The sequence below is a fragment of the Tamandua tetradactyla genome, chromosome 9, assembly GCF_023851605.1.
Source record: "Tamandua tetradactyla isolate mTamTet1 chromosome 9, mTamTet1.pri, whole genome shotgun sequence".
NCBI classification, from domain to species: Eukaryota; Metazoa; Chordata; class Mammalia; order Pilosa; family Myrmecophagidae; genus Tamandua; species Tamandua tetradactyla.
The window spans coordinates 37176554-37204497 of NC_135335.1; the positions used below are offsets into that span (position 1 = coordinate 37176554).

Here is a 27944-nt window from a genome sequence, read left to right on the forward strand (position 1 = left end):
GCAGCTCTGGGAGAGCCTGCTCAGGGGTGGAAGGGGGTGTACAGCTCTGCTTTCTGCTACATTGAGGCTGTACTTGGAGAGTGATCTTGGGACAAGTTATTTAACATTTCTAAATCTCAGTACTCTAATTCTAAATAATGGGTTTAGAAATCCTTTCCTCACAAGTTCATCGTCTTATATTCAAGCGTTTTTTTCTTCCTTTTATTTCTCTCCTGTACGCTTCCTCTTACATCTGGCTGAAGAGTCACCCCACCACTGTGGAAATGATGCAGACCTCTCCAGTTGTTGTTTAGATTTGGCAAAATTTTAATCCCTGGCTAATTTTCCCTGCCACCGTTTTTTTTTTTTATCCCCCACACGTCTGGGCAGCCTGCCTTTGCTTACCAGTTGGAAGGGAATGCAAACTAATTTTTATGTTGACCAGAACACAATACAGTTAAGAAGTAATTCTACTATAAATAGCCATGGACAACATTCCAAAACTGTGAATTTTGTGGTTAAAAACAGTGCTGGCTTATTATTTCTGGAGACTTGAATTCAAGTTCTACCTCTAGCACATTACAAGGTTGTGACCAGAAAAAGTTACTTATACTTAACCTTCGAGTTTTACTTTCTTCTGTAGGAGGGTGATAATATCTGTTCCAGTACATTACAGAACTTCAAGAACTACAGGGAATAATGTGCTTTGAAAATATCTTCTGTTATGTCATTTATGAAAGTCAGTGATGATTTGGAAGAACTACACACCTCCAACTGATTTAGAATTGTCACTTTACCTTAAGATTTTAACACTTTACATTATGAAGCTAGAATTTTCACTTTGAAATGTTCTGTGTGATAAGGAATGTTTCTCTAATGGGAAATTCATTTTAACTCTTTGTGGAGTCAGCCATGTTACCAGTCTCTGGTGGTTGCCAAAACAAATCCAAAAGAAAATTTCTCTCTTTGGAATTGTTTGGCTTTGCAACTCTTAAGTCACCTTCATAAAATAACAAATAGAAAGCATTAAGGAAAGTGGTTTTGCAACTTTACACATGACTTAATAAAATAAAGTTGTAAGTTCAGGAGGCAAAAGTCAAATGAATGGGAAAATTTTAATATAATTAAAATTATGACACTGTTGTGACTTTAACTTATCAAGTCATCTCTTCATTGCCTGTGTTAGATAAGCTGCTGCAGCTGTGGAAAAATGGTTAAAAGAAGTTTTTTTTCTGTTAACAAGTCTTGGAAGGGAGCCTTTCTAAAGTTAATGAAGTCTGTGAGTGGGAGCTTAAGATAGCAGAGTAAAAAAGAATGCTGCTCATAATTTTGTAGCCCTTTAAAATTGGTCCGTATTTTTAAAAAATAACAAAACCAAGAAACTGTATTGCCAAGGTAGGAAAGGAAGGACAGTGTGAAAAAATCTGTCTCCCTGAGATACAGGATAGGAGCTCTTTTGCAAAGGAGAAAACCTTGTAAATGCATGTTCTCAGGTTTGATAACCGTTTGTTTACGATACCAGTGATTTGAGTGCTACAAATGATACACAGTGGGTCATGAGTGAGAAAACTTTCTTCTTTACTACGTTGAGAGTTGAGATTTGGGGACAATGAAGATTTAGACTAGGGGTATTTAGGAAATCTACCAACTTGGACTATGATACAGGTTCATGTCTCTTATTCTTTGGGAGTAATAGTTCTTTGAGGTGCGTGATACCCCAATACCTGTGAGTAGGAAATTCTAAGTGTCTTAATCAAAATAAATAACAAGAACAAGCATACCTAGAGTAAACCAAACATGCCACGGAGTTTCTCTTCATTTCATATACAGCACTGCATGAGACTGAGGTCTTGAGAATGAAAAGGTAGATTCATAATAACCTAAAGGCGAGGAAGAAAAGGATAGCTCATTATTACTTGGGCTGACAACAATGTGGAAAAATGGTGGGAATTGGTAGTCTTTTCAAAAAAGTCCAGATTTGAATTTTTTTTTTCCTCCTTAGAAAAATTTTCTCTATTAGCATCTTGCCTTCGTTGGCTTATGGAAGTTTTTTCTTTTGTTTTTTTTTAATTAGATAATGTAAGTTAAATAACAGACTCAGTGTGGGCCTAACACAATTACTTTCCATGTAGCATTTGAGGGAGATGAATGAGCCAGCAAGTGAGAATTTTACCCCAGCCTCATATATGGGTTGTGCAATATGTGATAGCATACATTTGGTCTTGAAGCTTTAGGCCTATATAGATGGCCTTCAGCCGGCACATGATTAACTGCTATACAGTTGATGCATTTGTAGTTTACACTTGTTTTAGTTTGCTAAGCTGCTGAAAGCAGACCATAAAGTGGGTTAGCTTTCAGCAATGGGAATTCATTAGCTTACAAGCGTACAGTTCTGAGGCCATGAAAATGTCCCAATGAAGGCCTCATCAAGATGATGCCTTCTTCCTGAAGACTGGCTGCTGGCAATCCAGGACTCCCCTGCCACACGGCAATGCACATGGCAGCATCTGGCTAGCCTCTTTTTTCTCCTCTGGTTTTGTTGCTTTCCGCTACTTGCTTCTGTGAATTTTTCTCTGTTTGTGTGGATTTCATTTTCTTATAAATTAGGACTCCGGTAAGATGATTGAGACCCACCCTGAATGAGGTGGGTCACATCTTAAGTTAACATCCTGCTCACCAAGAGATCCTATTTATAATGGGTTCACACCCACAGGAATGGATTAACATTAAGAGCATACTATTCTTTGAACCATCACATTCCACCCTTTGGACCCCCAAAAGACATGCTTTTTCCATATACATTCCATCACAATATTCCAAAAGCCTTAAATCATTTCAGTAACAATAACAATATTAAGGACAAAGCCTCATCAAACTTGGTTAGTCTGTCCTGGGGCAAAATTCCCCTCAGGTTGTAGACCTGTGAAACTTAGAGAACCAGTTATCTGCTTCCAATATACAAAGCAAAAAACATTCATAGGATAAACATTCCCACTGCCATAGGGAAAAATTGGAAGAAAAATAGGGGTCACCAGTTCCAAACAATTCCAACCCCCCATAGGGCATATTCTATTACATTTCAAGGTCTATGAATCATTTGTAGAAGAATGCCTTGTCCTTGGGGCGTGATGGAGTGGCATCCTCGCCCTTTCCAGCTTGTGCAGTGGCCATGCCCTCTCCAACCCTGGGGTGAAGGCTTCATCATCTTCAAGCATGGGGGTGGGAGCCAGCCTCTCAGAAATCCCCCAGGCATCTGAGAAACCTGGGGTGGTACCACACTCTTCCTGAACAATGAAAGCAGAAGACCCACCCTCTCCAAGCCCTAGGATATACTCGCCCTTTCCACACACTTGGGTGGGTCTGCTCTCTTGGCCTGAGAAGATACCTTCAGTCCAGACATCACCTTCCATAGTTCTGCCTTTTAGTCACTTTTCCTTCAATCGGTCCCTTCTAGACCAGGCTGGCAGTGGTTCTGTGTATACAGATCTCGTGAAAAAACTTGTCAGTTTTACATGTAGTACAGGCATCCAAACCATCAGGTAGTAGGATCTTCCACAAATCCTTCCTGGATAACTGCACTTCCTGACTCACCCTCAAATGACGACTTCCATTCTCATATGGAGCTCTGTTTTCTGGGGACTCACTTTCCGGAAGCTCAGAATTTTTCAAGCCATCAGTTTCTTGTTTCTTTGTGCCCAGGAGTTCAGTTCTCAGTTTGTCCCTTTCTTCTCATATTTTAGTATAACTGCAAGGAGAAACCAGGCAGTACTTTTCATATTTAGTTTGGAAATCTCCTCAGCTAAATATCCAAGCTGGTCACTTTAAAAAAAAAATTTTTTTAAATACCAAAAAACACCAAACAAACACAAACATTCTAATTTTTGATCATTCTGTTCTACATATATAATCAGTAATTCACAGTATCATCACATAGTTGCATAGTCATCATCATGATCATTTCTTGGAACATTTGCATCTATTCAGAAAAAGAAATAAAATGAAAACAGAAAAAAATTCATACATATGATATCCCTTACCCCTCCCTTTCCTTGATCACTAGCATTTCAAACTAAATTTATTTTAACATTTGTTCCCCTATTATTTATCTTTATTCCGTATGTTCTACTCGTCTGTTGACAAGGTAGATAAAAGGAGCATCAGACAAGGATTTCACAATCACACAGTCACATTGAGAAAGCCATATCATTATACAGTCATCTTCAAGAAACATGGCTACTGGAACACAGCTCTGCCTTTTCAGGCAGTTCCCTCCAGCCTCTCCATTACATCTTAACTAACAAGGTGATATCTATTTAATGCATAAGAATAACCTCCAGGATAACCTCTCAACTCTGGTTTGGAATCTCTCAGCCATTTACACTTCGTCTCATTTCCCTCTTCCCCCTTTTGATCGAGAAGGTTTTCTCAATTCCTTGATGCTGAGTCTCAGCTCATTCTAAGATTTCTGTCCCACGTTGCCAGGAAGGTCCACACTCTTGGGAGTCATGTCAAGCTGGTCACTTTTAAAGACTGCCTTCCTTCGACATTCTGCAGCACTGTAAAATAAGAACTGCCTTTCTTCCAGCTTGCAAAGACACAGTCATCATTTCTGTCTAGGATGTCATCAGAAGTACCTTTAGCGCCCATATTTCTACAATAGTCTCTTGTAGGCAGTCTAGGTCTTTCCTATCCAGCACCTCCTAGTTCTTCCTACCTCTACTAATTAATCAGTTACAAAACTGTTTCAACAGTTTGGTACTTGTAATAGTAGCATCCCACTTCCCTGGGGCCAAAATCTGTTTTAGTTTGCTAGGCTGTCAAAAGCAAATACCGTGAAATGAGTTACCTTTTAGCAATGGACATTTATTAGTGTGGTAGTTAGGTTTAGGTGTCAACTTGGCCAGGTGAAGGTACCCAGTTCTGTTGGTATGGACATGAGCCAATGGTACGTGAACCTCATCTGTTGCTCATTACATCTGCAGTCGGCTAGGAGGCAGGCCTGCTGCAATGAATGACGTTTGATTAAATTGGCTGGTGCTTAAATGAGAGAGCTCAACATAGCACAGCCTAAGCAGCTCAGCATACCTCATCTCAGCACTCGCAGCTCAGCCTAGGGCTTTGGAGATACAGAAAGAAATCATCCCAGGGAAAGCTGTTGGAACCCAGAGGCCTGGAGAGAAGGCCAGCAGAGACCATCCTGTGCCTTCCTACATAAGAAAGAATCTCAGTCGAAAGTTAGCTGCCTTTCCTCTGAAAAACTAATGAAATAAATCCCCTTTTATTAAAAACCAGGCCATCTCTGGTGTGTTGCATTCTAGCAGCTAGCAGACAAGAACAATTAGCTTACATGTTTATGGTTCTGAGGTCATGAAAATGTCCAAATTAAGGTATCATCAAGACGATGCCTTCTTCCTGAAGACTACTGGCAATGCAGGCCTGCTCTGTCACATGGCAGCTGCTGGTCTCTCTGTTTTCTTCTGTTTTTATTAACTTCAGCTTCTTGCTTCTCTGGCTTTCTCTCTCTTTGTCTGAATTTCATTCTTTTATAAAGAACTCCAGTGAGAAAATTGAGACCCACCCTGAATGAGGTGGGTCACATCTTAGGTTAAGATCCTACTCACCATAAAAAAGTATTTGTAAAGTCCCCTTCAGGGAATGGTGAGAAAGGGGGAAAATTCAACTTCCCCAAGTTGAATTCTTGGTATTCTCACAAGCAGTGTGGACAACCAAAGCTATAGGCTGAGCCCCCAATCTTAGGGTTTGTTCATATGAAACTTAACCCCACAAAGGATAGGTCGTCTACTTAAAATTAGGCCTAAGAGTCACCCCCAAGAGAACCTCTTTTGTTGCTCAGATGTGGCCTCTCTCTCCAGCCAACACAACAAGCAAATTCACCACCGTCCCCCTGTCTACGTGGGACATGACTCCCGTGGGTGTGGACCTTCCTGGCAATATGGGACAGAAATCCTAGAATGAGCTGAGACTCAGTATCAAGGGATTGAGAAAACCTTCTTGACCAAAAGGAGGAAGAGAGAAATGAGACAGAATAAAGTGTCAATGGCTGAGAGATTCCAAACAGAGTCGAGAGTTTATTCTGGAGGTTATTCTTACACATTAAATAGATATCACCTTGTTAGTCAAGATGTAATGGGGAGGCTGGAGAGAACTGCCTGAAAATGTAGAGCTGTGTTCCAGTAGCCATGTTTCTTGCAGATGATTGTATAATGATATAGCTTTCTCAGTGTGACTGTGTGATTGTGAAAACCTTGTGTCTGATGCTCTTTTTATCTACCTTGTCAACAGACGAGTAGAACATATGAAATAAAAATAAATAATAGGAGGAACAAATGTTAAAGTAAATTTAGTTTGAAATGCTAGTAATCAATGAAAGGGAGGCGCAAGGGGTATGGTATGTATGAATTTTTTTCTGTTTTCATTTTATTTCTTTTTCTGAATAGATGCAAATGTTGCAAGAAATGATCATGATGATGAATATGCAACTATGTGATGATATTGTGAATTACTAATTATATATGTAGAATGAAATGATCAAAAGTTAAGAATGTTTGCATTTGTTTGGTCGTTTTTGGTATTTTAAAAAAAGATCCTACTCACGAAAAGATTCTACTTATGATAGGTCCACACTCACAGGAATGTATTAACTTTAAGAGCATACTTTCCTGGGGTACATACAGCTTCAAACCATTACAACCCCTATATGAAACTCTATTATAGTAAGTAATGATTTTGAGTTATTGCATTAAAGCACAGTCTGCCAGTTCCCGTTGCTGTGGTTGTCAACATTACTAAATATCGCCTCCCTACTTTCCCATGGGGCTGAAGAGATCCACAGAGTAAAGCTTGGGCCAGCCACTTTAGTGTCAGAAAATCTAAAAAATGTTGGAATGGAGCATCTATTCAGGAGTTTCCATCTAGACTGGTATCCCCTTTCTCAGCCCAGGCCAACAGTCTTTCTCTCTGCTGGGGCGATGGGAGGTAGAGATGAGCAGGAGGTGGAGCTGAGTCAATGGCAGGTACCTGAAGTTACCTTGTTCCTGATCCCTGACATGCCCTATTTTGGAGGATAAGAGATTGATGGCTGTCCAAAATTATAGACTTGCTACCTGCAGAGGTTTCACTGGAAGGTAACATGGCTATACCAATTTACCAACTTCTTTAGATTTTCAGGACAATGGGAGGACTGCCAAGAGAATTGGTTCTCATCCTGGGGCTCATGCTTGAGGTTGGAAAAAGAAGTTTTTCATGTGCCTGAGCATGTCCTTTTTGGGCTGACTTTAGAAATGGTCATGTTATCCCCTGGTATGTATCTCAAGGCATCAGGGATAGAGCACGGGACTTGATGTCATGTCTTGTCTGCTGATGGAAGTTTTCTGTTTTCCTACACAAGTTAAATAACTGCTTGTCTCCGAAAGGTCTTCGTGAGAAATATCACTGGTTAGTTAAGTCATGAGATTTGGATTCTAGTCTTGGCCTTTGTAGGAAGTCACTTATTTTCTTCGTGCCTTGGTTTTACATCTATCAAGAAAGAAGAATAATCATTTGGTCATTTGGTGTAATGAGGATCAAATGAGATCATTTTTGTGAATGTGTTTGGAAAAAATATACATTATACCACTGGAAGATGGTGGTGATATTAGAATGATAGCATATACTTCTTGCTTTAGTTTACAAGGTATTTTCAGGTATATTATATCATTTAGTCCTCATGACTAAAGCTTGTGACCGTGTGAAATAGGCAATACTATAACTATTATCTTTAGGTGAAATGATTGACCCATACAGTTGGTTTTGAGCCTTTAGATCCAAGCCTAGTATGTAACAGGCTTTCAGTGATTAATTGTTGATTGAACGAATCAAAGTATTAAAGTAGGGCTCAACCTTAGATTTTTCTGATGCTAAATTCCTGGCTCTGTTGATTTAACAGATGGTAAAACGTGAGAAGAAGAAAGGATTATACACATGAAAACTATTTTTAGTAAGAAGAGCAGAGGGGGTTGGTCTGAGAATCGGATGTTAATTGGAAGAATGTGTATTGCAGGAAGTTCGTGGGGCATCGGTTGGACTCACTTATAGGGAAGAAATAGCGAGGAGGAAGTTAAGGCATATCTGAAGCTCTCCCTGCATGTGGGCCCCAGAATCGGGTGATGATTTGGTTGAGTATTTCATTTCAGTTACCTCTGTCCCCAAGACCAACAGCTAGCCACGGCACCACAGTGTGGCCCTTGTTAGGGGTGAGCTGTTCCAGATCAGGGGGTTTCCTTTTCCGTTTCTGTAATGTCTGCATGATATGTTGTATAGAAATAGGAGATTCCCAGTGAATGCCTTTAAAATCTTGGTGGCCAAAAGGACCGTGCTGTGGTGTGGTAGTTCGTGTGGGCAGGCTTGTCCAGCCGTTGCACGTTCTTAGCTGAGGTAGAGTTTGGTTACCCAGGGAGTGGTCCTGAATGCAGGGGATAGAGTGGGGCTCAGGATGAAATGGAGCCAGCAGGAATTAGGGGCGACTTAATGGCATGCATTTGGAAGTTGGAGGTGCCATCAGGTGTGCCAGGATTGTGACGTCTTTCTGTTTTCTGGCTTTTGGCCAAGTAAAGTGTGGCAAGAGGGTCAGGAGTGTGATCACACCCACCTCACCACCACCACCCCCCCAGTGGTTTTCATCCACGGATGGGAAAGTTGCTCTGTTATCGCTTACGTTTTCCTGAATTATGCACTAGTTGGCCCATTAAGGGAAGGGTCCTGCTAGTGAGGCACATATGGTGCTGGAAGTTTCTCCTTGGAAATCTCCTTGGAATACTTAGGATTCCATTCCCTTGCTTCAATAAAATAGTCCAATACACCCCATAATTCTCTTACCAAGATGGGTAGTTTTGTTCTTTTGATGATCAAAAGGGACAGTTCTTTGTGGAAGGCCATAATAATGGCGTTCAAATTTATAGCTGAGCTTGTCATCAGCATTGAATATCCCTAAGTTTAGGAAGCTTTAGAATTCATACCTATTATTCCCTAATTTTCAACCTTAAGCACTTTGGGAGAGCATATTTGAGGAATGGAATCTGAGGATAGGAATGTGGGCTGGCGGAGAAAATTCATGACCATTGCTTGAAAAGCATCCTTAACCAAATGTACACCCTATTCCGGGTGAGCTGTCTTCCTATTGGACGGCAACCACGGAAACAGGTGAATGCACAGGTTCCAGAGATGGGTTTGTGTACACTAGAATACCCTTCCAATGCACTTGGTCTTCTTCCAGAACCACATCCCTCTCACTTTGATGGTGTTACTATGTTTCAGGTATCAGCTTCTACAGGAATTATATTCGTGGTTATCACTGTTGTTATAACCATCAGAATCTTGTATGCTGCCTCAGGATCCATCTCACGTTGGCTAAGCCTCTCGCCTCAACATTGATCTTTCTTTCCCCTGAGCAAGCAGCTTTCCAGCTCTGGGACATAAATTCCCTCAGAACTCAAGCACCTCACTCAAAACCCACAGTGGGTTTCAAATGATAAACTGACCATCCCCACTGCCTTCATACCCCAGCTCCTGTTCCCTTTTCAGGCATGCTTGCTTTAATTTAACCTGTCCTTGATTCCCTCTGGAAATCTAACTAACCTCCATCTCTGGACCACAATAAAGGCACGGGCCCAGGGGCCCCCCCAGCCCGACTCCCACCCTCCCCCACCCCCGTCCCCTCAGCCCCCCACCCCCTTAGCCCTGCTCTCCCTGTGAGCTCCCCGCCTGCTGGGTGAACTGCCCAAGCCTGTGGCGGCCCTTCCTGCCCACCTCTGATGTCCCCCATTTCCCACACCGAGAGTAACACACTGTCTCTTCTCACACATTATGGCCTCAGTTTCCATTATGTTTCACTCAACTCCACCCAGACCCAAATTTAAAATGTAGCTTAACCAATTCAGAACAACTATATTATGATGTAAAAATCACCACAGAAATAAGAAGATATTATTGGGAGGTACTTGGATTTGCTTTCCGAATTCTGCATGGTTGTCTTTTGCAAAAGGTAGTGGAGAGTTTGTGGTTCATAAAGCATATAAAGTAAACCAGGTCTGGTCACTCCCCTGCTTAAAACCATCGAATGGCTTTTCATTGCCCTTAGGATAAAATCTCAATTTCATCACGTCCTATGAGGCAACCGTTATCTGGCCCTTGCCCACCGGCCCAACCTCACCTGGTGCTTGCTCACAGCCCTTCCCTTGTGCTGAACTTCCTACACACTGACAGGTCCGCATTTGTGTATCTCGAGTTTCTTGCACAGGCTCTTTGTTGCTTGCTCGCTGCCCGTTCTGCTCTACACGTGGCTGATTCCTCTCCTCCTCTAGGTTCTCTTTATCTCCACCAGGAGATCTTCCCAGACCACTCCAGCTAAAATAATGATCAGTGCCCTGTCTTTTTTCAATATGTTTATCATCATAGGCAATTTATTTACTATGTATGCATAGTTTTTGAAAATTTTGTTAATTGTATAACATGTATAGAAAGCAAAGAAAGAAAAAAGGTAATAATTTTCAAAGCACACTTCAACACATGGTTGAACAGATCCCAGAGTTTGTCATGGGCTACCATTCCACTATCTCAGATTTTTTCTTTCTACTTGTTCCAAAATATTGGAGGCTAGAAAGAATAAAAATATAGTGATTCAGCAGTCATACTTGTTAGTTAAATCCTATTTTCTCTGTTATACCTCCTCCTCCTCCTTTGATCCTTCTCTCAATCTATAGGGATTTTGGGGCAGTGCCTGTTCTGACTTTTTCTTGTTGAGGAAGGATGTCCACATTAAAGAATAGAGGGATGGAATTAACAGGTAATCTTGAAGAGGCTGATCCCTCTGGGTTTCAGGATTTATCTGACCCAGGAACCCTCTGGGAATTATAGGTTCCAGGAAAGCAAACTTAGTGCCTGAAACCTTAATAGAGTCTCAGTTAGAGCCCCAGGCGTTCTTAAGAGCGAACAGGGGTGATGTTGGTTGGGATTTAGCAAACCATGGCATTAGCATTATCTACCTGAAGCCTGCATAAGAGCAGCCTCCACAGCAGCCCCTTGACTGTATTTGAACTCTCTTGGCCGCTGATACCTGATTTTATTACACTTTTTTCCCCTTTTGATCTGGAAGGTGTTATTGATCCCACCGTACCAGGGCCAGACTCTGTTCTGCAAGTCACACCCCGTGTTGTCAGGGAGACTTTCACCCCAAATGTCCTGTTCCGTGGAGGGGGAAGGGCAATGATTTCACTTGCAGAGTTGGGCTTAGAGAGTGAGAGTCCACATCTGAGCAACAAAGAGACTTCTTGGAAGCAATTCCTAGGCTTCATCAGGGGTAATTTTAGCTTCTCCCCTACAGAAATAAGTTTCATGTGGGCAAGCCTCAACATCCAGGGCTTGTGCTGGAGAAAATGTGGAGAGAGCTGTATACCTGTTCACTGTTGGGAGGGAAGTAGAGTACAGCCCCTCTTGAGGGTAGTGTAGTGGTTCCTCAGAAGGCTAAGTGTAGGGTTGCCCTGTGATCCTATAACCCCATTATTAGGAATATACTTTTCAATAAGAACTGAAAGCAGGGCCATGGATAGACATTTGTACACTGGTGTTTATGGCAACATTATTCACAATTTGCCACAGGAGGTGGCCAAAGAGTACATCAACTGATGAACGGAAGGGTGAGCTGTGGTATATACATGCAATGGAATATTGAGTGGCTGCGGGAAGGAAATGAGTCATGAGGCATGCAACTAGGTGAATTAACTTTGAGGGCATTATGTTGAGTAAAGCAAGCCAGAAATGATGGGACAAATATTGTATGGTCTCACTAATGCGGGGTAACTAAAATGAGCAAACTTGGACAAAAAAAAAAAATCCAGGGCTTGGCCTTTCTTCTTAGGAGTCCCCAGTGATTAAGGGGGTACCTGGAGTTACCCAGATGGGAAAGTTTAATAGCTCCATATATATACATATGTATATATAGAGAATCCCCTCCCCCCCACTTTGGACCCTCAAGGGACTTTACCAATAGTTTTTTGGGGGGTGCATGGTCTGGCAGTAGAACCTGGGGCTACCACGTGGAGTTTGAGCATTCTACCACGGAACCACCCGTGCCCCTTTACCAGTAGTGTTTAGTTATCTGCCCACCATAGTCTGAGATGTGTCCTATACAGGAAAACAAAGTCTTATTCCTATTCTGGACTCCGGGAGTTTGGGTTATTTAAATGATCAGCCCAGGCAGGTTGATTTGGATTATGTGTTACAGAAAATTTACATTCTACCCATAATAAACCTCTCTGCCTTTGGTCCCCTAGTAGGTGAAGGTCTAGAGTACTTACACTATTCTCTCGTACCCTGTATTCTAATTTACCTTGGACCCAGCCAGATTGACTTCATTTTAAACTCTAATTGAGGCCTAATCTCCTTCTCAGTTACTTAAGCTGTTATTATATAGAGCTATGCTGACCTTCAGGTGTCACAGAGGTACTCAGAGTCCAGGGAAATACCAGCTGATACAGTACAGCTCAGTGTCTCAGAATCTAGAAATACATTTTACAACTTCAGACTAAGAGTGGTTGCTGGAAGGGTTTACAATCTAGGCTCCCATTATCTTATAAGTATTTTCTGAGAGGACTTAGTGTGCGTATTTGTTCTTTAGTTTCTGGCTTATTTTGCACAACACCTTGTCCCCCAGGTTTATTTAGTTCATTGCATGCCTCTTGACATCCTTCCTTTTTGTAGCCACACCATATTCCATCATATAAATGTATCACCATTCACCATCCTGCTTCTCAGTCCCTCTATCTGTGGGGCAACGTAGACAAAGTCCAAAATAAACAAACCATGTCATATAGTATCTTTACTTGGGTGTACATTCAGCAGCACTCTCAATTTTAGGCAATTTTCCTTGGTCTATAATGACAAAGAACTGGCAAACACAATGTCACCAAATATAAAGTCAAAACTACCCCTTTTCACTTGTCTCCCCACCCCGCAATTAGTCAGCCCTGGTAGTGCTGCCAAACTATTCCTGTCTACCTGTTAACTGTTGACCCATAGCGTACATTTTTAGTTTTCCCCCTGTATCTTTCCACTGTTGACTCTTTGCCCACTATGGAACCTTCATATGCATTTGTTCTGACAAATATTTTAATACAAAGAAGCTCATTCACTCCTCATAACACCCAATGAGGGAGGTGATATTACTATCCCTATTTTTACAGATTAGGAAACAGGCACCCAGGGGAAGAGTCACTTCCTAGAGTCAGGCAGGTGGGAATGGCTGAACCTGATTCTAACTCAGACACATTGGCCTCCTCTTAAATAACCATTATACTGATTGGCCCCCATGAAATGTGACCCTCCATCAAATACTGTAATCATATATATTTTCCATGTCATTAACATGTTTTAATGGGTCCGTTGGGCTGTGGATATTGTACAAGATGTAAAATTCAGAAGACTTTTTAAATACATTTATTGCAGTTACTGTCCACATTTATTTACTTCGTCCTTTTGTGGCTAGATGATACCTCCTCTCCCGCCTGTATTATTGGAGCAGTTGCTGTTGTTCTTACCTCACACCTGTTTCCTACAAAAACCGCCTAAATGATCCGCCTCTGGGAAGTCCCCACTTGACTCCCTCAAGTCCACCCACCCTATTCAGAACTTTGAAACTAAAATGCCACTCCCACCATGTGGTGGTTTGGAACTGTACGGATGCCAGAAAAACATGTTCTTCAAGTTAGTCCCTTCCCGTGGGTGCGAACCCAAGGTAAGTAGGATCACTTGATGAGTTACATTCAGTCAGGGTGGGTCTCAGTCCTGTTACTGGAGTGCTTTATAAGAGCATGAAATTCAGACACACAGGGAGCCAAAGCCCAAGAAGGCAAGAGGTCAGACACCCGGTGGAACCCAGAGGAGTAGGGAGAGATGAGGAGAGACCCCATACGCCACAGTTTTGGGGAAGAAAGCATCGCTTTGATGACTCCTTGATTTGGACTTTCTTTTCGTCTCAGAACTGGGAGCTAATAAATCCCCATTGTTGAAGCCAACCCATTTCATGGTATTCGCTTGAGCAGCCAAGGCAATGAAGCAACCCTGCTGTAGGAGCCAAGTGTTAAAACAAGACCTGCAGAATTTGTTGGAAGCAGCTTGCCTCAGGATGGCGGCAGTAAACTGTGGAGATTGTTATGTAGAGCAGTCTGAGAGGAAGAGAATGTTTACCCCAAATGGTTAAGTATGAAGGAAGAGAGCACTGAAAAATAAGCTCTCTGTTCTTTCAAGAAATGTATGCATGCCTTTTGTCACCCTGCAGTATTTAAATAGGATCTGGATAAGAATAAAGTTGTCTGAAGTTTGTCTGATGTAAACTCAAGCTTCAGACCCCCTGAGCCCGTCTGTGTCTTTCTTTCTTTTTCTTTCTTTTCTTTCTTTCTTTCTTTCTTTCTTTTTCTTTCTTTCTTTCTTTCTTTCTTTCTTCTTTCTTTCTTTCTTTCTTTCTTTCTTTCTTTCTTTCTCTCTTTCTTTCTCTCTCTCTCTCTCTCTTTCTTTCTTTTCTTTTCTTTCTTTCCTTTCTTTCTTTCTTTCTCTCTCTCTCTCTTTCTTTCTCTCTCTCTCTCTCTCTCTTTCTTTCTTTTCTTTTCTTTCTTTCCTTCCTTCCTTCCTTCCTTCCTTCCTCCCTCCCTCCCTTCCCTCCTTCCCTCCTTCCCTCCTTCCCTCCCTCCCTCCTTTTTTTTTTCTCATCATTCCTTAATATCCTTCAAGCTCCGTTTCAATAGGAAGCAACACCCTGCCTGCTCAGGGACTGACAATGACTGCCTGTTGTCCTACTATCCTACGTGTGAACCCATCAGGCTCCCTTCAGCTCTTCCTGACATCCACCCACATCATGGTGACCCAAACTTAACTTCTGCTGCTTTCTAACATGGGCTTTCAATTTCAGCCAGGCTGTTCTCAGTCTCTCTGTCCCAGGTATTTATTCTTGCCCCTATGCATTCCTCAGACTGCTGATCTAACATGACTGTATTGGCTGTCTTTGTTTCCCAGCTGCTTCAGACAAATACCATGCAATGGGTTGGCTTAACAACAAAAATGTGTTGGCTCATGGTTTCAGAGGCTAGAAAGCTTGCTTCCCCTTGGGGCTGCTACCTTCTGACTAATTGGCAGTCTTTGGGGTTCCCTGGCTTTTCCATCATGTGGTGATATACATGGCAGTGATTTCTGCCCTCTTTCAGGTTCTATTGACTTCTAGATTCTGGCTGCTCCCCATTGCTTCTCTTTCCCTGTCCAATTTTCTTTGCTTGTAAAGATTTAAGCAATATTGGATTGAGGCCCAGGTTCACTCAGTGTGGACACACCTTAACTAATAACATGTTCAAAGGGCCTGTTGACACATGGGTTCACACATACAGGACCAGAGATGGGGACCTGAATGTGCCTTTTTTAAGGGGACACAATTCAATCCCCAATATAGGGATAAGACTGAGATCTTGCACTTCAGTGTGATGGAGGTAACTAAATGAGGGCAAAGAGGAGAGTGATGCCTGAGGGAGAGAAACAAGGGAGGAAACCTTTGAGGTGGCTTTTTGAATCACACGTACACACTCACATAAATCAAACCAAAAAAAAGATGTTCACATGATAAATATTTTAGCCAGCACTGATCTCTCTTTTATCCCACAACACACATTTTAGTTTTAAATTACATTTTGTCTTTTATTGTCCTCTTTAATTTTGTTTATTATTATCCTACTCATATATTTTAGTTTTGTGAATGAGATTGCAATTCCTTAAAAACAGGGATCCTATCTTCTATTTCTCTTCAGCCTCTCCCAGGTACTTTTCTGAACTCAGAATAATTGCACAATACAAATTTGTTGGTTTCACTAATAAGGTTGCAGCAGATGGCCTTATAGATGAACCTGAAACACCTGATCTCTTATCTACCTATTTTGAACGTAAGTTTCTTGGCAGTTTAGATTTTGTCCTACCTGAATAAACAGAAATATCTAATCTACTGTGCTAGAAATCTGGACCTACCTCTCCTCTGTGCATTTAACACTTCTTTTACTTTGATATTTTAACACTTTGCTTCTATGCAAAGCACAGTCCTTCAACTTTATGGGGAAATTAAGAAATTATATGAATCTAAATGTTGCATCATGGAGTAGAATGCTTATTAGCATTTACTTATGTAAAATCAACTTTAAACCTTAATCTTGCCTAAATAAGAAACTGGTTTGGGTTAAGAGAAGATAGCCGAATTCTTGGGAATTACTCAGCAAACCTCGGCCTTTCATTCTGTTCCAGTCCTTTTGATATTTTAACACTTTGCTTCTATGCTGTACAACTCAAGTTGCATAGAAGAATTTTAAAAGCACAGTCCTTCAACTTTATGGGGAAATTAAGAAATTATATGAATCTAAATGCTGCATCATGGAGTAGAATGCTTATTAGCATTTACTTATGTAAAATCAACTTTAAACCTTAATCTTGCCTGAATAAGAAACTGGCTCAGGTTAAGAGAAGATAGCCGAATTCTTGGGAATTACTCAGCAAACCTTGGCCTTTCATTCTGTTCCAGTCCTTTCTGAGTTTTCTACATATTTTGAACAAGTCACAAATCCTTTCTCACAGGAGATGTTTGTCTCTATTCTTAACATCATTAATGAATGTCATTAGTTTTTCTAATGTGAATTTCGTTAGTTTTTCTCTCCTAGACCTCTGGTTTTACTCATCCCACTTTCTCTTTTCTCTAAGGAAGAAGTAATTTACCCTGTTTGCTTTCTGACATCATTTGGTTTTTGACCCTGCTCCCTCATGGACACCTTCCAAGCTCAGTCGGTTTTCTCTGCAGTTTTCTTTTATCTCCTTGCTCTCATACAAGGGTACTCTCAGGACCTTCTCCCCCTCCAGCAGTATCTTTCCAATCGTCCCCCCCCACCCCGTCTTTAGCTTTCCAAGCTCTATTTCCTAGACCACGGTGTTACCAGAATAGTTCTTCTAGAACACATCCACGAACAAGTTATTTCTCTGCTCAGAGATTTCAGTGATTCAACCCAAACTGAAGAAAGTCTAAATCCCTTCACAGCCCCCCAATCCTTCCAGGATGTGACCCCAGTCTAAACTTCCCACCTTGTCTCCTCCTTCCGAGCCCCTTTTTATTCTTGTCTTCTAGCCAATTTGTGAAGCTTGTTCTTCAATAGATCCTCCTTACATTCTAGTCAGTCTTCAAAGGCCCAGTTCAAATGATTTCTCCACAAACCTTTTCAGAGTTCATCTGTATTTCTATAGAATTTTATCTGTAGCATTTTTGACATTTAGCAATATATATATGTATATATATAAATAAAACAAAGCTTGCCATTTTAATCATTCTTAAGTATATAATTCATTGGCATTGATTACATTCACGACCTTGTGCCACCATCACCACTGTCCATTACCCGAACAGAAACCATTTATCCATTAAGTAATAACTTGCTACTTCTCCTATCCCCAGTACCTGGTAATCTCTGATCTGCTTTTTGACTCTATGAATTTGCCTATTCCAGATATTTCATATAAGTAGAATCATATAATATTAGTCTTTTTGCATCTGGCTTGTTTCACTTGCAACATGGCATCTTCAAGGCTCATCCGTGTTGTAGTGTATATTGGAAACTCACTCCTTTTTAATGTCTAAATAATACTCCATTATATGGATATACCACATTTTGCTTTTCCATTCATTGGTTGATTGACCCTGGGGCTGCTTCCATCTTTTAGCTGTTGTGAATTATCCTGCCATGAATATTGGTATACAAATATCTGTTGGAGTCCTTGCTTTTAATACTTTTTTGGGTGTATACCTAGAAGTGAAATTGGTGACACTTAGCACATTTTGTCTAAATCCAGTATTTTCCTAAATGTTCCTAAGATATTTCAGGTTAAAAGAGGATTTGCTGATAAAGGCTGAGAGATTCTGTATATACAGGGCCCCCCTCCCCACCTGCTAACCTCACCCACTGCACATGGCATAGCAGCGTATTAAAGGCACAGAAAACAAAAAAAGCTGCTCAACTTTGTTTAATCCAATTTTTCCCAAAGCTTATTTGCCATAGAAATTTTTTTCTTACAGAACATGAACATACAGTGCAAAACACTTGGGGAAAATATTACCTTAAGCTAAATTTCTTATAGACATGTCTGCTATACCAGATTGAAAGCTCATTGAAGGCAGTGACTCACTTTGTTCATTTTCTCTTCCTTAGTACTTCATAGGTATTTAATGTTTCTTGAATGAAGTCATGAAATCATACCACAAGATCAAGCATTAATGCTTCTTTGGAGGCCTGAACTATGACTATTATAAGCAAAAGCTTGTCAGCCAGATGGGGTAGTTCACACAAACAGTAAATGTTAAAGAATGCTGACTAAATACTGGGTGTCTCTAAAGCAGTGACAGCGTTTTTCTCACTTGTTGAACTAATCGCATGTGCTTGCATGTTCTCTTAATAATGATGTGTGTGTGTTTAAATAATTCATAAAAGGGAAGCTGGTCCAAAGTTTTCTAGGGCTTTCCGCCATCTTTAAATATTTTTCAGTTTTTGCCTTTATAGGTATGCTATAATTTAGAAAACAAAATGAATGAACAGACATGAAATTCCAGGCTTCTTTAAAAACATGGCTCTACATAAATTGCTGTAGGTGGTTGTTTTTTCCTGGGCTGCTTAAGCAGGTAAAACAATGGGTCAGTTAAACAATGGAAATGTATTTGCTTTATGGTTTTTGAGGTTAAAAGAAAGTCCAAATCAAGGCGTCAAGGTGACGCTTTCTCCCTGGCTGTTGGCAGTCTTTGGCCCTTGGCTTGTGACTTGGCCCGGCACATGGTGGCTTCTCCTGGTTTCTTCCGGGTTCCAATGCAGGTTCTTGCTTCCTGTGGCTTCCTCTCTGTCTGAATTTCATTCTGTTAGAAAGGACTCCAGCGATAGTGGCAAGACCCTTCCTGAGGAAGGTGGCTCACACCTTAACCGGAGTAGCCCCCTCAAAAGGTCCTAGTTACAATGGGGTCACACCCACAGAGGTGGATTAAGTCTAAGAACATGTTTTTCTGGGGTTTCTACAGCTTCATACTACTACAGTGGTGATGATCGTAAAAGTACGCTGCCCATGTGGCTTTTTTTTTTTTTGGCCTGGGCAGGCTCCGGGAATTGAACCCGGGTCTCCGGCATGGCAGGCCGGAATTGTGCTGCTGAGCCACTGTTGCACCACTGACATGTGGCATTTTAAATAGTGTTTCTGTTGGACTGAATGCTTTAATTCACAAGTGGAATTCACACACGCCTTTTCAGGAGTGCTTTGCATAACGTAAGCTGCACCTCCACAGTTATCCAAAATTCTATGATAACTTCTCAGCTAAGGAGGAGAAAGAACAGGGTGGTTAAATCTTTTTTTTTAATTTTATAAATGCAGTATATATTTTTTGATTAAAACAAAAAATAAGCTTCATTATGTTGACAAAATAATAAAAAATAGTAAGCAGAGTAATTTTTCTTGATATGTATATATTCACATATAGCCTCTTTGTATATCAGTTTTTGTCACTGGCGCATTTGTGAAGAGTGATTTTTTTTACTTTTCCTGCATGGGTTTAACACATATTTGAAAATGAAATACATTAAGTATTTGCATACCATATGATCATCCAAAGTGCACAGTCAGTGGTCCATAGTATTATTCAATATCTGTGTTTTTATCATCGCAATAGATTTTTGAGCATTTAGAATGCTTCTGTTAAAAATAATAAATGAACAACAATGAAAACCTCAGGCTGGTAGCAGTGCTATGTTCACAGAGCAGTTTTAGTCCCCAAAACTGTTTTTTATTGGGCGTGTCTGCCCAGGCATATTATGCCCTCACATAAACATTTCTAAGCATAAATAGCATGGGCATGAATTTTCACAATGTCCAATCTTTTAGTTCTGACACAAGCTGCTTTCTGGAATTGGTAAAGTTTAGTAAACAGAATGCAATTTAACCCATTTTATCTATCCCTGAACCCTTCTGTTTCTTTACAGGTTGGGAAGAATTTCATTCTTAAAGAATGATTTCCATTTGGGGAAGGGGGAATAATTCTGTCAGAACCTACAAACCAAGAAGAGATTGTCAAATTATGATTAAATTCTTTTTTTTTTTTTTTTTTAATTTCCTCTTTCAGGCTCTAACCAGGAATGGAGACCCCACTGGATGTTTTGTCAAGGGCGGCGTCTCTGGTGCATGCTGATGATGAGAAACGTAAGTCAGGAATTCATTTTAAGTGCTTTTTACATTTACCCTCTTGTGTCCTGCACTCCAGTAAAATCATGTGTCTCTCCACATGGTTAGGCTGTTAATTTTAGTCGTTTTCCTTAGAGATAACAACTTGGTATCCTTAGTGTTATTTTCCAAGTGCCAGAAAATTTAAGTATTTTAAATGTTATCTTTGGATGCTCGAGCTCCAGTGGTTAACTCTTTTTTTTTTTTTTTTTTTTTTAAAGACAGAGAAGGAAGGAAGGATGGAAGGAAGGAAGGGAGGAAGAAAGGGAAACATTTTTAAACATTTTCTTGTTTTATTATATTTTGTTTGTTTGTTTGTTTTTTACATGGGCTGGGGCCGGGAATCGAACCGGGGTCCTCCGGCACGGCAGGCAAGCACTCTTGCCCGCTGAGCCACCGCGGCCCGCCCAAGTGGTTAACTCTTAAATAGTCGTTTCCTTTGCAGTTTATACTCTCATTTGGGGCTGGAATGAAGGTATTTCCTATGGTCTCTAAAAGTTTAGATAAATATATGTTGGTTGATAGACTAATTGACCAGCACAGAACTAGAGATGGAAAAAAAAATCAGGTTCATTCATGTAACTGGAAGTATGCAGTTTGTATCAAAATGGAAAACCGTCCTGAAGGTTCTGTTTGCATAGCTGAAAGAGAAAGCACATATTGGGGGAAAAATCTTCTTGGACTGAGGGAGGGGGAGAGAAAAGAGAGCGAGCATCAAAATTGGAAGGTTATTCTATAGTGTTATTCTAAAGTGAGCTTCCTGCACAACCTAAGGTGTATTTATTTTGAAATGTTCATGTTCAAAGATAAAATTGCTTGCTAAATAGTATTTGCAAGAATTTCTGTTTTATGTGGGGACAAGGTGAATGTTATTTTCCCAAACACTAAAATATTAATAACAAAAAAATTGAAGGTTGAAATTCTGTATATTAGAATTCCGTTGCGGTAAGCTCCTTTTCAGTTTAGCTCTTAAGGAATTGGCCAGCTGGAAAGCGCATGCTGTTAAGATGCAAAGCCTGCCTTTTAGTAGTTGCTAAACTTTTATTTTTTAAGCCTCATTTTCCTCCTTAGTAAAAGAAGTAACGATACATACTTGTAGTGTGTTTGGGAGGATTCAATGGGCTGTTGTGCATATAGTGCTTGTCTTAGTTTTTAACTCCTGGTAGTGGCTGCTTGCCATATTTTCTTGTGGCATCTTATTGATCCTCTGGTAGGATTTATCCTGTCTTCTATATCCTCATATGCATGTGGGTCCCACCCTCTTCCTCACTATACTACACTCAGAGAAAACTGTCATTAGGAAGTGTTGGCTTTTTCATCGTCTTATATAATTTAGGTTTGTTTACCTTTTGGTTTTGGTGAGGTTATACCCACTCAGTAGTGAGTGATAACTCTTCTTCCCTAAGGTCATTGAAACTCAGCTATAGTAAAGGTCATTTCCTAGGACACTAGGAAATGCTAGTGCCAGGGAGAGGCAGCTCGTGCCAAGGGCTTTAATCTAAACGATAGAAAACTGCTTTGTGCTTGTAAGATTGTAATAAATGTTACTGCCTTGAATAGCTATGTACAAATTTAATTAACATCGGTCTTCAGTTTAAAAGTTTTTAATATAAGGCAATGTTTTGAATGTCTCTTTTTAAATAACGCCCAAGTTTAGTTAGGATCAGTGAAACAAAATATTATTGATACAATTGGAAAATAGAAATAATAGCCTCAGGTTGGCCCCTCTGTGTCCCAAGAGTAAAACAGTTTCTTTTCTTTTTCTGCCACTTTCTCTGGTTCTCTCTTGAAGCCCAGCTTCAGGCTCCATCATTTCAGGGTGGAGGCTTGCAGTTTCTCTTTTGGTTTGGTAAAGCTAACGTAATGCAATGTTCCAGAAATGGGTTGGCTTTTGCAATGGGGATTTATTAACTTACAAGTTTACAATTCTAAGACTGTGAAAATGTCCAAATTAAGGCATCAACAGGACAGTGCCTTCTCTGAAGACTGGTTACTGGAGAGCGTGGGCTCCTCTGTCAGATAGCAAGGCACGTGGCATGTCTACTCCTCCTTCTCTCCTTGGGTTTCATTGCTTCCAGCTTCTGGCTTCAGTGACTTCGCCTGTTTTCTGTGTATCCTCTCTTTTAGCTTCTGTGTCTCTCAGCTTCTCAGGGTGTTTCTCTCTGTTTTCTGTGTGTCCTTTATCCTCTTGTAAAGGACTCCAGTAAGAGGATTAAGTCCCACCTTGAATGGAGTGGGTCACATCTCAATTGAAATAATCTGATCAAAAGGTCCCACCCACGATAGGTCTACACCCACAGAAATGGGTTAAAATAACCTGGTCTTTTCTGGGGGTACTTACAGTTTCAAACTATCACAGTCTCCAATTCAGTGATCAGTGATTGAATGCTTATGTAAAGTTGAATAAGGTGCAGCCCTACCGTCATGGAGCTTATGAACTTACTTGGATACAGATTCTAGAGTTTGTAAAATATAGAGCGAGGCAGCTGGAGATATGTGGTAGCTTATGTGTAAACTCTAGAGCTTATATTTGGAGAGAGCTCAGAGAAACAGAATGATAGTGTAAAGGGGGAGAGAAAGTCTTAACTTTCTTCCTGTATTGAACAGAGCCCATTTGTGTTCTGCAGAGTTAGAATAAATATATCTATAAGGTCAGAGAATAGACTTTGGTCTGGAATCACCTTCTTTTGTCTCTGACAACTCCAATTTGTTTAATGGTCTGGCACAATTCTGGAATGCCTCTCAAATGGTTTCAACTTCTTGGGTTCTTTTTCTTCTTATTTTTTTTTATTTAAAGAAGCAGGGAGAAGTCTAAAGATGTCTCTACTTGTTTTTAACATGGCAACGTTTTTGAGAGACTTTTCTTATTGTGGTGCTATATGCACCACCTTCAAAGTGTGCGAAATTAAAAAACCAGGCTTTGTGGTTTTTATTTCCTACTAATGAAAGCATGTGAAAATTCATACAATTTACAGACAAGAGTAAGCATTAAGTTTAGTTTTTCAGTAGGTTTCTTAGACCTGTACAGCCTGGTTCAGCCTGATTCAGCTTTCTCTGCCCTAGATTAGTTCTCTTTCAGCTTTTGTTATAAATTGTTCTTACACTTTAATTGAAGGCAACATTCTCCTCAACACTTAAAAAAAGTTTTGTGTATGTAATCTGATTTGGGCGTCTTATTTCAGACAGAAAAATATTCTACCTGAGATCAGTTTCCCAACTCATCTAAGTGACCTAAATGCTTCTCTATACTTTTCTTTTGCTCCTGGAGAACCAAAAACTTATGCATTTTTGAAGATGCCATTGTTTTAGCATTTCAAAAGGAACAGTACCTATTATGACTTGAGTATATAATACTGGGTAGACCTGAAGCTTTATTATGTCTACTAGTGGAGAATTAAATGTCTCGAGAATACCTTGTAGAGCTAAAGTAAATAGTGAAACGAAAGTTTTGTAGTAGCACAATAATCACTTATCTGGATGGCCTAGAAGGGATACATTTACTTAAAATTATTCCACTGCTCAGGAGACATTGATTTAATCAGTGTCCAGGGTAATCCTGGAAGGTGCTTAATGAAAATACAGTTTGACGTTGCCACTCTGCCTTGGGTTTGAGGAATCTCTTCTTTCAGTGACCAGTGATGCTTTGCTGGGAAGTCTCCAAACTTCTCCAATTCTATTTTTTTTGTAATAAAGTTGATCAAAATGGAAGGGCAGGGCACTTGATGCTGGTGTTTAAAACCACACCTTAGTACATCTTTAACATGATACTGCATTTTATTTGTGACGTTTACAAAATGTTTTGCTTTGTTTTGGTAATCTTGTTCTTATATCTTTTGACTATAAGATCTTATATCTGCTGACTTCCTCATTTTGATGAAAATAATTTTAAGGAAAGTGTGGTTGTGTTTTTGAGGATTTTGATGACGTGTTAGTACTTTGGATGCTGTCTGTCTAAAAATATGCATATATGATCAGAAAAGTTGTATAAGGCTGGAGGGAGTGATGGAAAGAGAAGAGAAAGAGAAGACAACAGGTTTTATAGGGATTGCTTTTGTAGCTACTCCTAGAAATTCATTAACTCCTTGTTCGGTGAAGATTATTGAAAGTTGGCTAATTTGTTAATTACTACAGTCCTTCCAAATAAAACATTCCTTGGAGCATAAGCTTTTACAACTGTGGGGACAGATGCCCATGATGAGTGAAGTACTTTCACATACATAGGTTGTGATCTGTTTTGCCTTAAAAGAAAAAAATGTTCAGGTTAATTATAACATAATGAGCAGTTGTATCCTCATTCTATTTTCTCAGATTGATTCCTTTCCTCAGAGATCTGTGATATTGTATGGTTGGCTTCCACAGCAATTAAGTAAACCAGTTAGAGTTGTGTTGTTTGCCTTGTGCACAGATGACAGTGCTGTAACAAGCACGTTGCTTGACCAGCTCAGCTGTGTCTGCTTCTAATGTCCTCCTTCTTGTTTCTTCTCCTTTTCTCATATTCTCATATCTTTTCTCTCAACATCTAAAACAGTACCTTCCTAATATTTTGACCATAGGACACAGTAAAATGCATTTTATATTGTGACCCTAATACATAGCTACTAATAGAACTATTAGAAAAGCTTCATGAAACAATACTTTGTACAGTGTTGTTTGATTTGTGGGTTCTATTCTTTGTATTCTTCTCTATTTAAATAAAAATATTGGGTCATGACTCATTTTTTTGACTTTAAGTTCCGACTAATGGGTTACTACCTGCAGTTTGAATAACAGGATTTTGTTTATGTCTTCTTCATTGGCTCCACTTATTTCTGACTCCTCCAATTATATGTACCGAGAAGATGTGACTAACTTGTATATTACAAAAATCAAATGAGCGAGGATGTTCAGACACACTACAGTATGGTGTCTTCTCCATTAGTGTTTCCAAGGCAGGCTCAGTTGGACAAGGCAGGCTCAGTTGGACAGAGGGCAGCAGAGGGGTTTGTTTTCAGAGCATGTGGTAGCTAAGAGTTTGAACCAAAGGGAAGTGACCGTTTCTGTAAGCGCTGCCTCTAAATATTGGGAACAGTGCAGGCTTTCAATAGAGAGGGACTGTCCCTGCTGGGGTAGGCATTGTTTGCCTATCCTGTGTGCCAAATCCTTTAGTGCTCTTGAAGGAAACTCATATAATGATGTCATTCTTGCCCAGTCTCCTTGTAGTCTTGGTCCTAGAAAGTGATTGTAGTCTTGTTTGATCAGAGTGGGTTGTCCTTGGTGAGGAGCAGAGCATGGTAAGTCTCTTGACGTTTTTGGTAGCTGTGTATGCCATGTGGGAAGTTGGTTCATTGGAACTAGTGGGAAAATTTCATCAGGACAGTCTAGGAGGAAAGCATGTTGTTGTTTTGGTGTCTGTCTGTCTGTCTGTCTGTCTTCCTCCCTCCCACTGTCTCTTGGTATTTCAGACTCCTGGTTTTATAAAGTTGCACTTCAGAAAAGTTAGGTCTAAAAACAGTGCTCTATATACACAGCCTTTGGATTTGTTTCCTTCCAACTTCTAGGTTGTTATTAAACACGTCATTCTGGGATCATTTCTGATCATTTGTAGCCTAACTGATTTCTCATAATTTACCCTCTTACAATTTTTATCCTTGTTACCTATCTGAAAACATTTATTTACAGTGGTTTGTGTGGCAGTGATTCTCAAATAGAAGAGGTAAGAAAGGAGTATTTGTAAGCCTTCCCAAGGGCCTCTGATGTTGGGCGCTTCTTCCCAAATGGGAATTAGTGGCCTAATATTTACTTCTTGGGTAGTCCTGGATGTCCAGTGCTATAGGAGGGATCTGTATCTCTTAAGAGAAATTAGCAAATCCTTCTAGTTATGAGATGCTGTAACTCTTGAACCAGGTTCACCAGTTGTTTATATTTTGCCCCATATACTCTGTGTGTGTGTGTGTGTATATATGTGTGTGCTATAGTTTGCTAGCTGCTGGAATTTAATATACTAGAAATGGAATGGCTTTTAAAGAGGGGAATTTAATAAGTTGCTAGTTTACAGTTCTAAGGCCATGAAAATGTCCCAATTAAAGCAAGTCCTTTATGTCCAAATTAAGCCAGCAAGAAGATGTTACCTTCACTCAAGAAAGGCCGATGAAGTTCAGAGTTTCTCTCTCAACTGGAAAGGAACATGGTAAACACGGCATCTCCTAGCTTTCTCTCCAGGCTTCTTGTTTCGTGAAACTCCCCTGGAAACTTATTCCTTCTTCATCTCCAGAGGTCTCGTGGCATGGGCTCTGGCTCTCATCATTTTTTGTGGCTAAAAAAAGGGGGACCTCTCCAAAATGTTTCCTCTTCTAAGGGATTCTAGTCAAGGTCCAGCTGGAATGGGTGGAGTCACAGCTCCCTCTAATTAAAAGTTAACACCCATAATCGGGTGAGTCACATCTCCATGGGAACAATAAAAAAAACTCCCACCCAGCAATATTGAATGAGGATTAAAGGACAAGGCTTTTCTGGGGCCCACCACAGAGTCAAGCCAGCACACTGAATTTACATAAATCTGTATATAAATATTCTTTTTCTGAAAATTTAAGAGTAAGTGGGAGATACCCGTTTACCCCAGATACTTCAGCTTGTAGTTCCTAAGAATGAAAACACCCTTTTACATATTCATAATTTGTTTGATAAAAGAAATAATTAGCTTTATTATAATGTTACTTAAATATATATGAACATAAAACTAGGTGCACACTCTTTCTGTTTATAGTTCTTTTAAATTTTATAACCAAGATATAAATTTATAAACTAAATACAGCCAGTAAAATTAGCCACTGGATGTTGACCCACTACAAGTAAATCTCTGCATCCATTAGTCTGGCACATCCACTGCTCCCGTGCAAGTCTCTGATTTTTTCATGTCAACCTATCCTGCCAGCTGTCCTTTGATTCAATCCCTTTCGCCCCCTTTATCTTTTCAAACTATCATAAAATATCTTATTATACAAGTCGTAGTGACATAATTCGGCCTTCTTTTAGTGCAAACGCCTCAGTTTTGGATTAGGTCCGTGTGCTGGTTTGAATCTATTATGTACCTCAGAAAAGCCATGCTCTTCTAATCCAGTCTTGGGAATGCAGACCATTCGTTTGTGGGACCTCCCGAAGAGGTTGTTTTGTTGAGGATATGACCCACCCACCTGTAGGTCTGACCTTTTGATGAGGTCATTTCCATGGAGATGTGACTCCACCCATTCAAGTTGGGTCATAATCTGTTTACTGGAGTTCTCTAAGAGGGGGAGACATTTTGGTGAAACCTCATACACAGATGTTTGGAGATGCAGATGGAAACCCAGGAGGTGCTAGAAGGACACACAGGAGGTGAGAGAGCCATTTTGAAATTCGACCCGGGAGCAAAGGGCCAGCAGATATTGCCATGTGCCTTTCCATGTAACAGAGGAACCCTGGGTGATCGGCCTGTCTTGAGTGAAGCTATCCTTTCATTGATGCCTTAATTTGGAAATTTTCACAGCCTTGGAACTGTAAATTTGTAACCTAATAAATCCTCTTTGTAAAAGCCAGTCCATTTCTGGTATATTGCATTCCAGCAGCGTTAGCAAAATGAAGCAGTTTGTTTCTATTCTTTTCTCCTTTTCCCAAGAAAATTAAAATTGTAATACTTGGTT

At 40.2% G+C, this 27944-nt stretch overlaps 1 protein-coding gene and 1 long non-coding RNA gene across 8 annotated transcripts in view; one reads left to right on the forward strand and one right to left on the reverse strand.

The window, feature by feature from the left end:
• Nucleotides 1-27944, forward strand: part of VGLL4 (vestigial like family member 4) — a 211920-nt gene that overhangs the window by 17373 nt on the left and 166603 nt on the right. For 5 of the 7 annotated variants that reach the window (XM_077116548.1, XM_077116551.1, XM_077116550.1 and 2 more), the window contains one exon: nucleotides 20192-20268. In XM_077116548.1, coding sequence (XP_076972663.1) covers nucleotides 20205-20268 — 64 coding nt within the window. In that variant the 5' untranslated portion in view covers nucleotides 20192-20204. Of the gene's footprint in view, nucleotides 1-20191; nucleotides 20269-20772; nucleotides 27640-27944 lie in introns of those variants that run through there. The other 2 variants (XM_077116552.1, XM_077116554.1) reach the window with 2 other exon arrangements.
• Nucleotides 1116-27461, reverse strand: LOC143646999 (uncharacterized). The gene is made up of 3 exons (XR_013157772.1): nucleotides 27357-27461; nucleotides 1761-1859; nucleotides 1116-1179 (listed from the first exon to the last, which is right to left on the reverse strand). It is a non-coding gene; the product is annotated as an uncharacterized LOC143646999 (long non-coding RNA).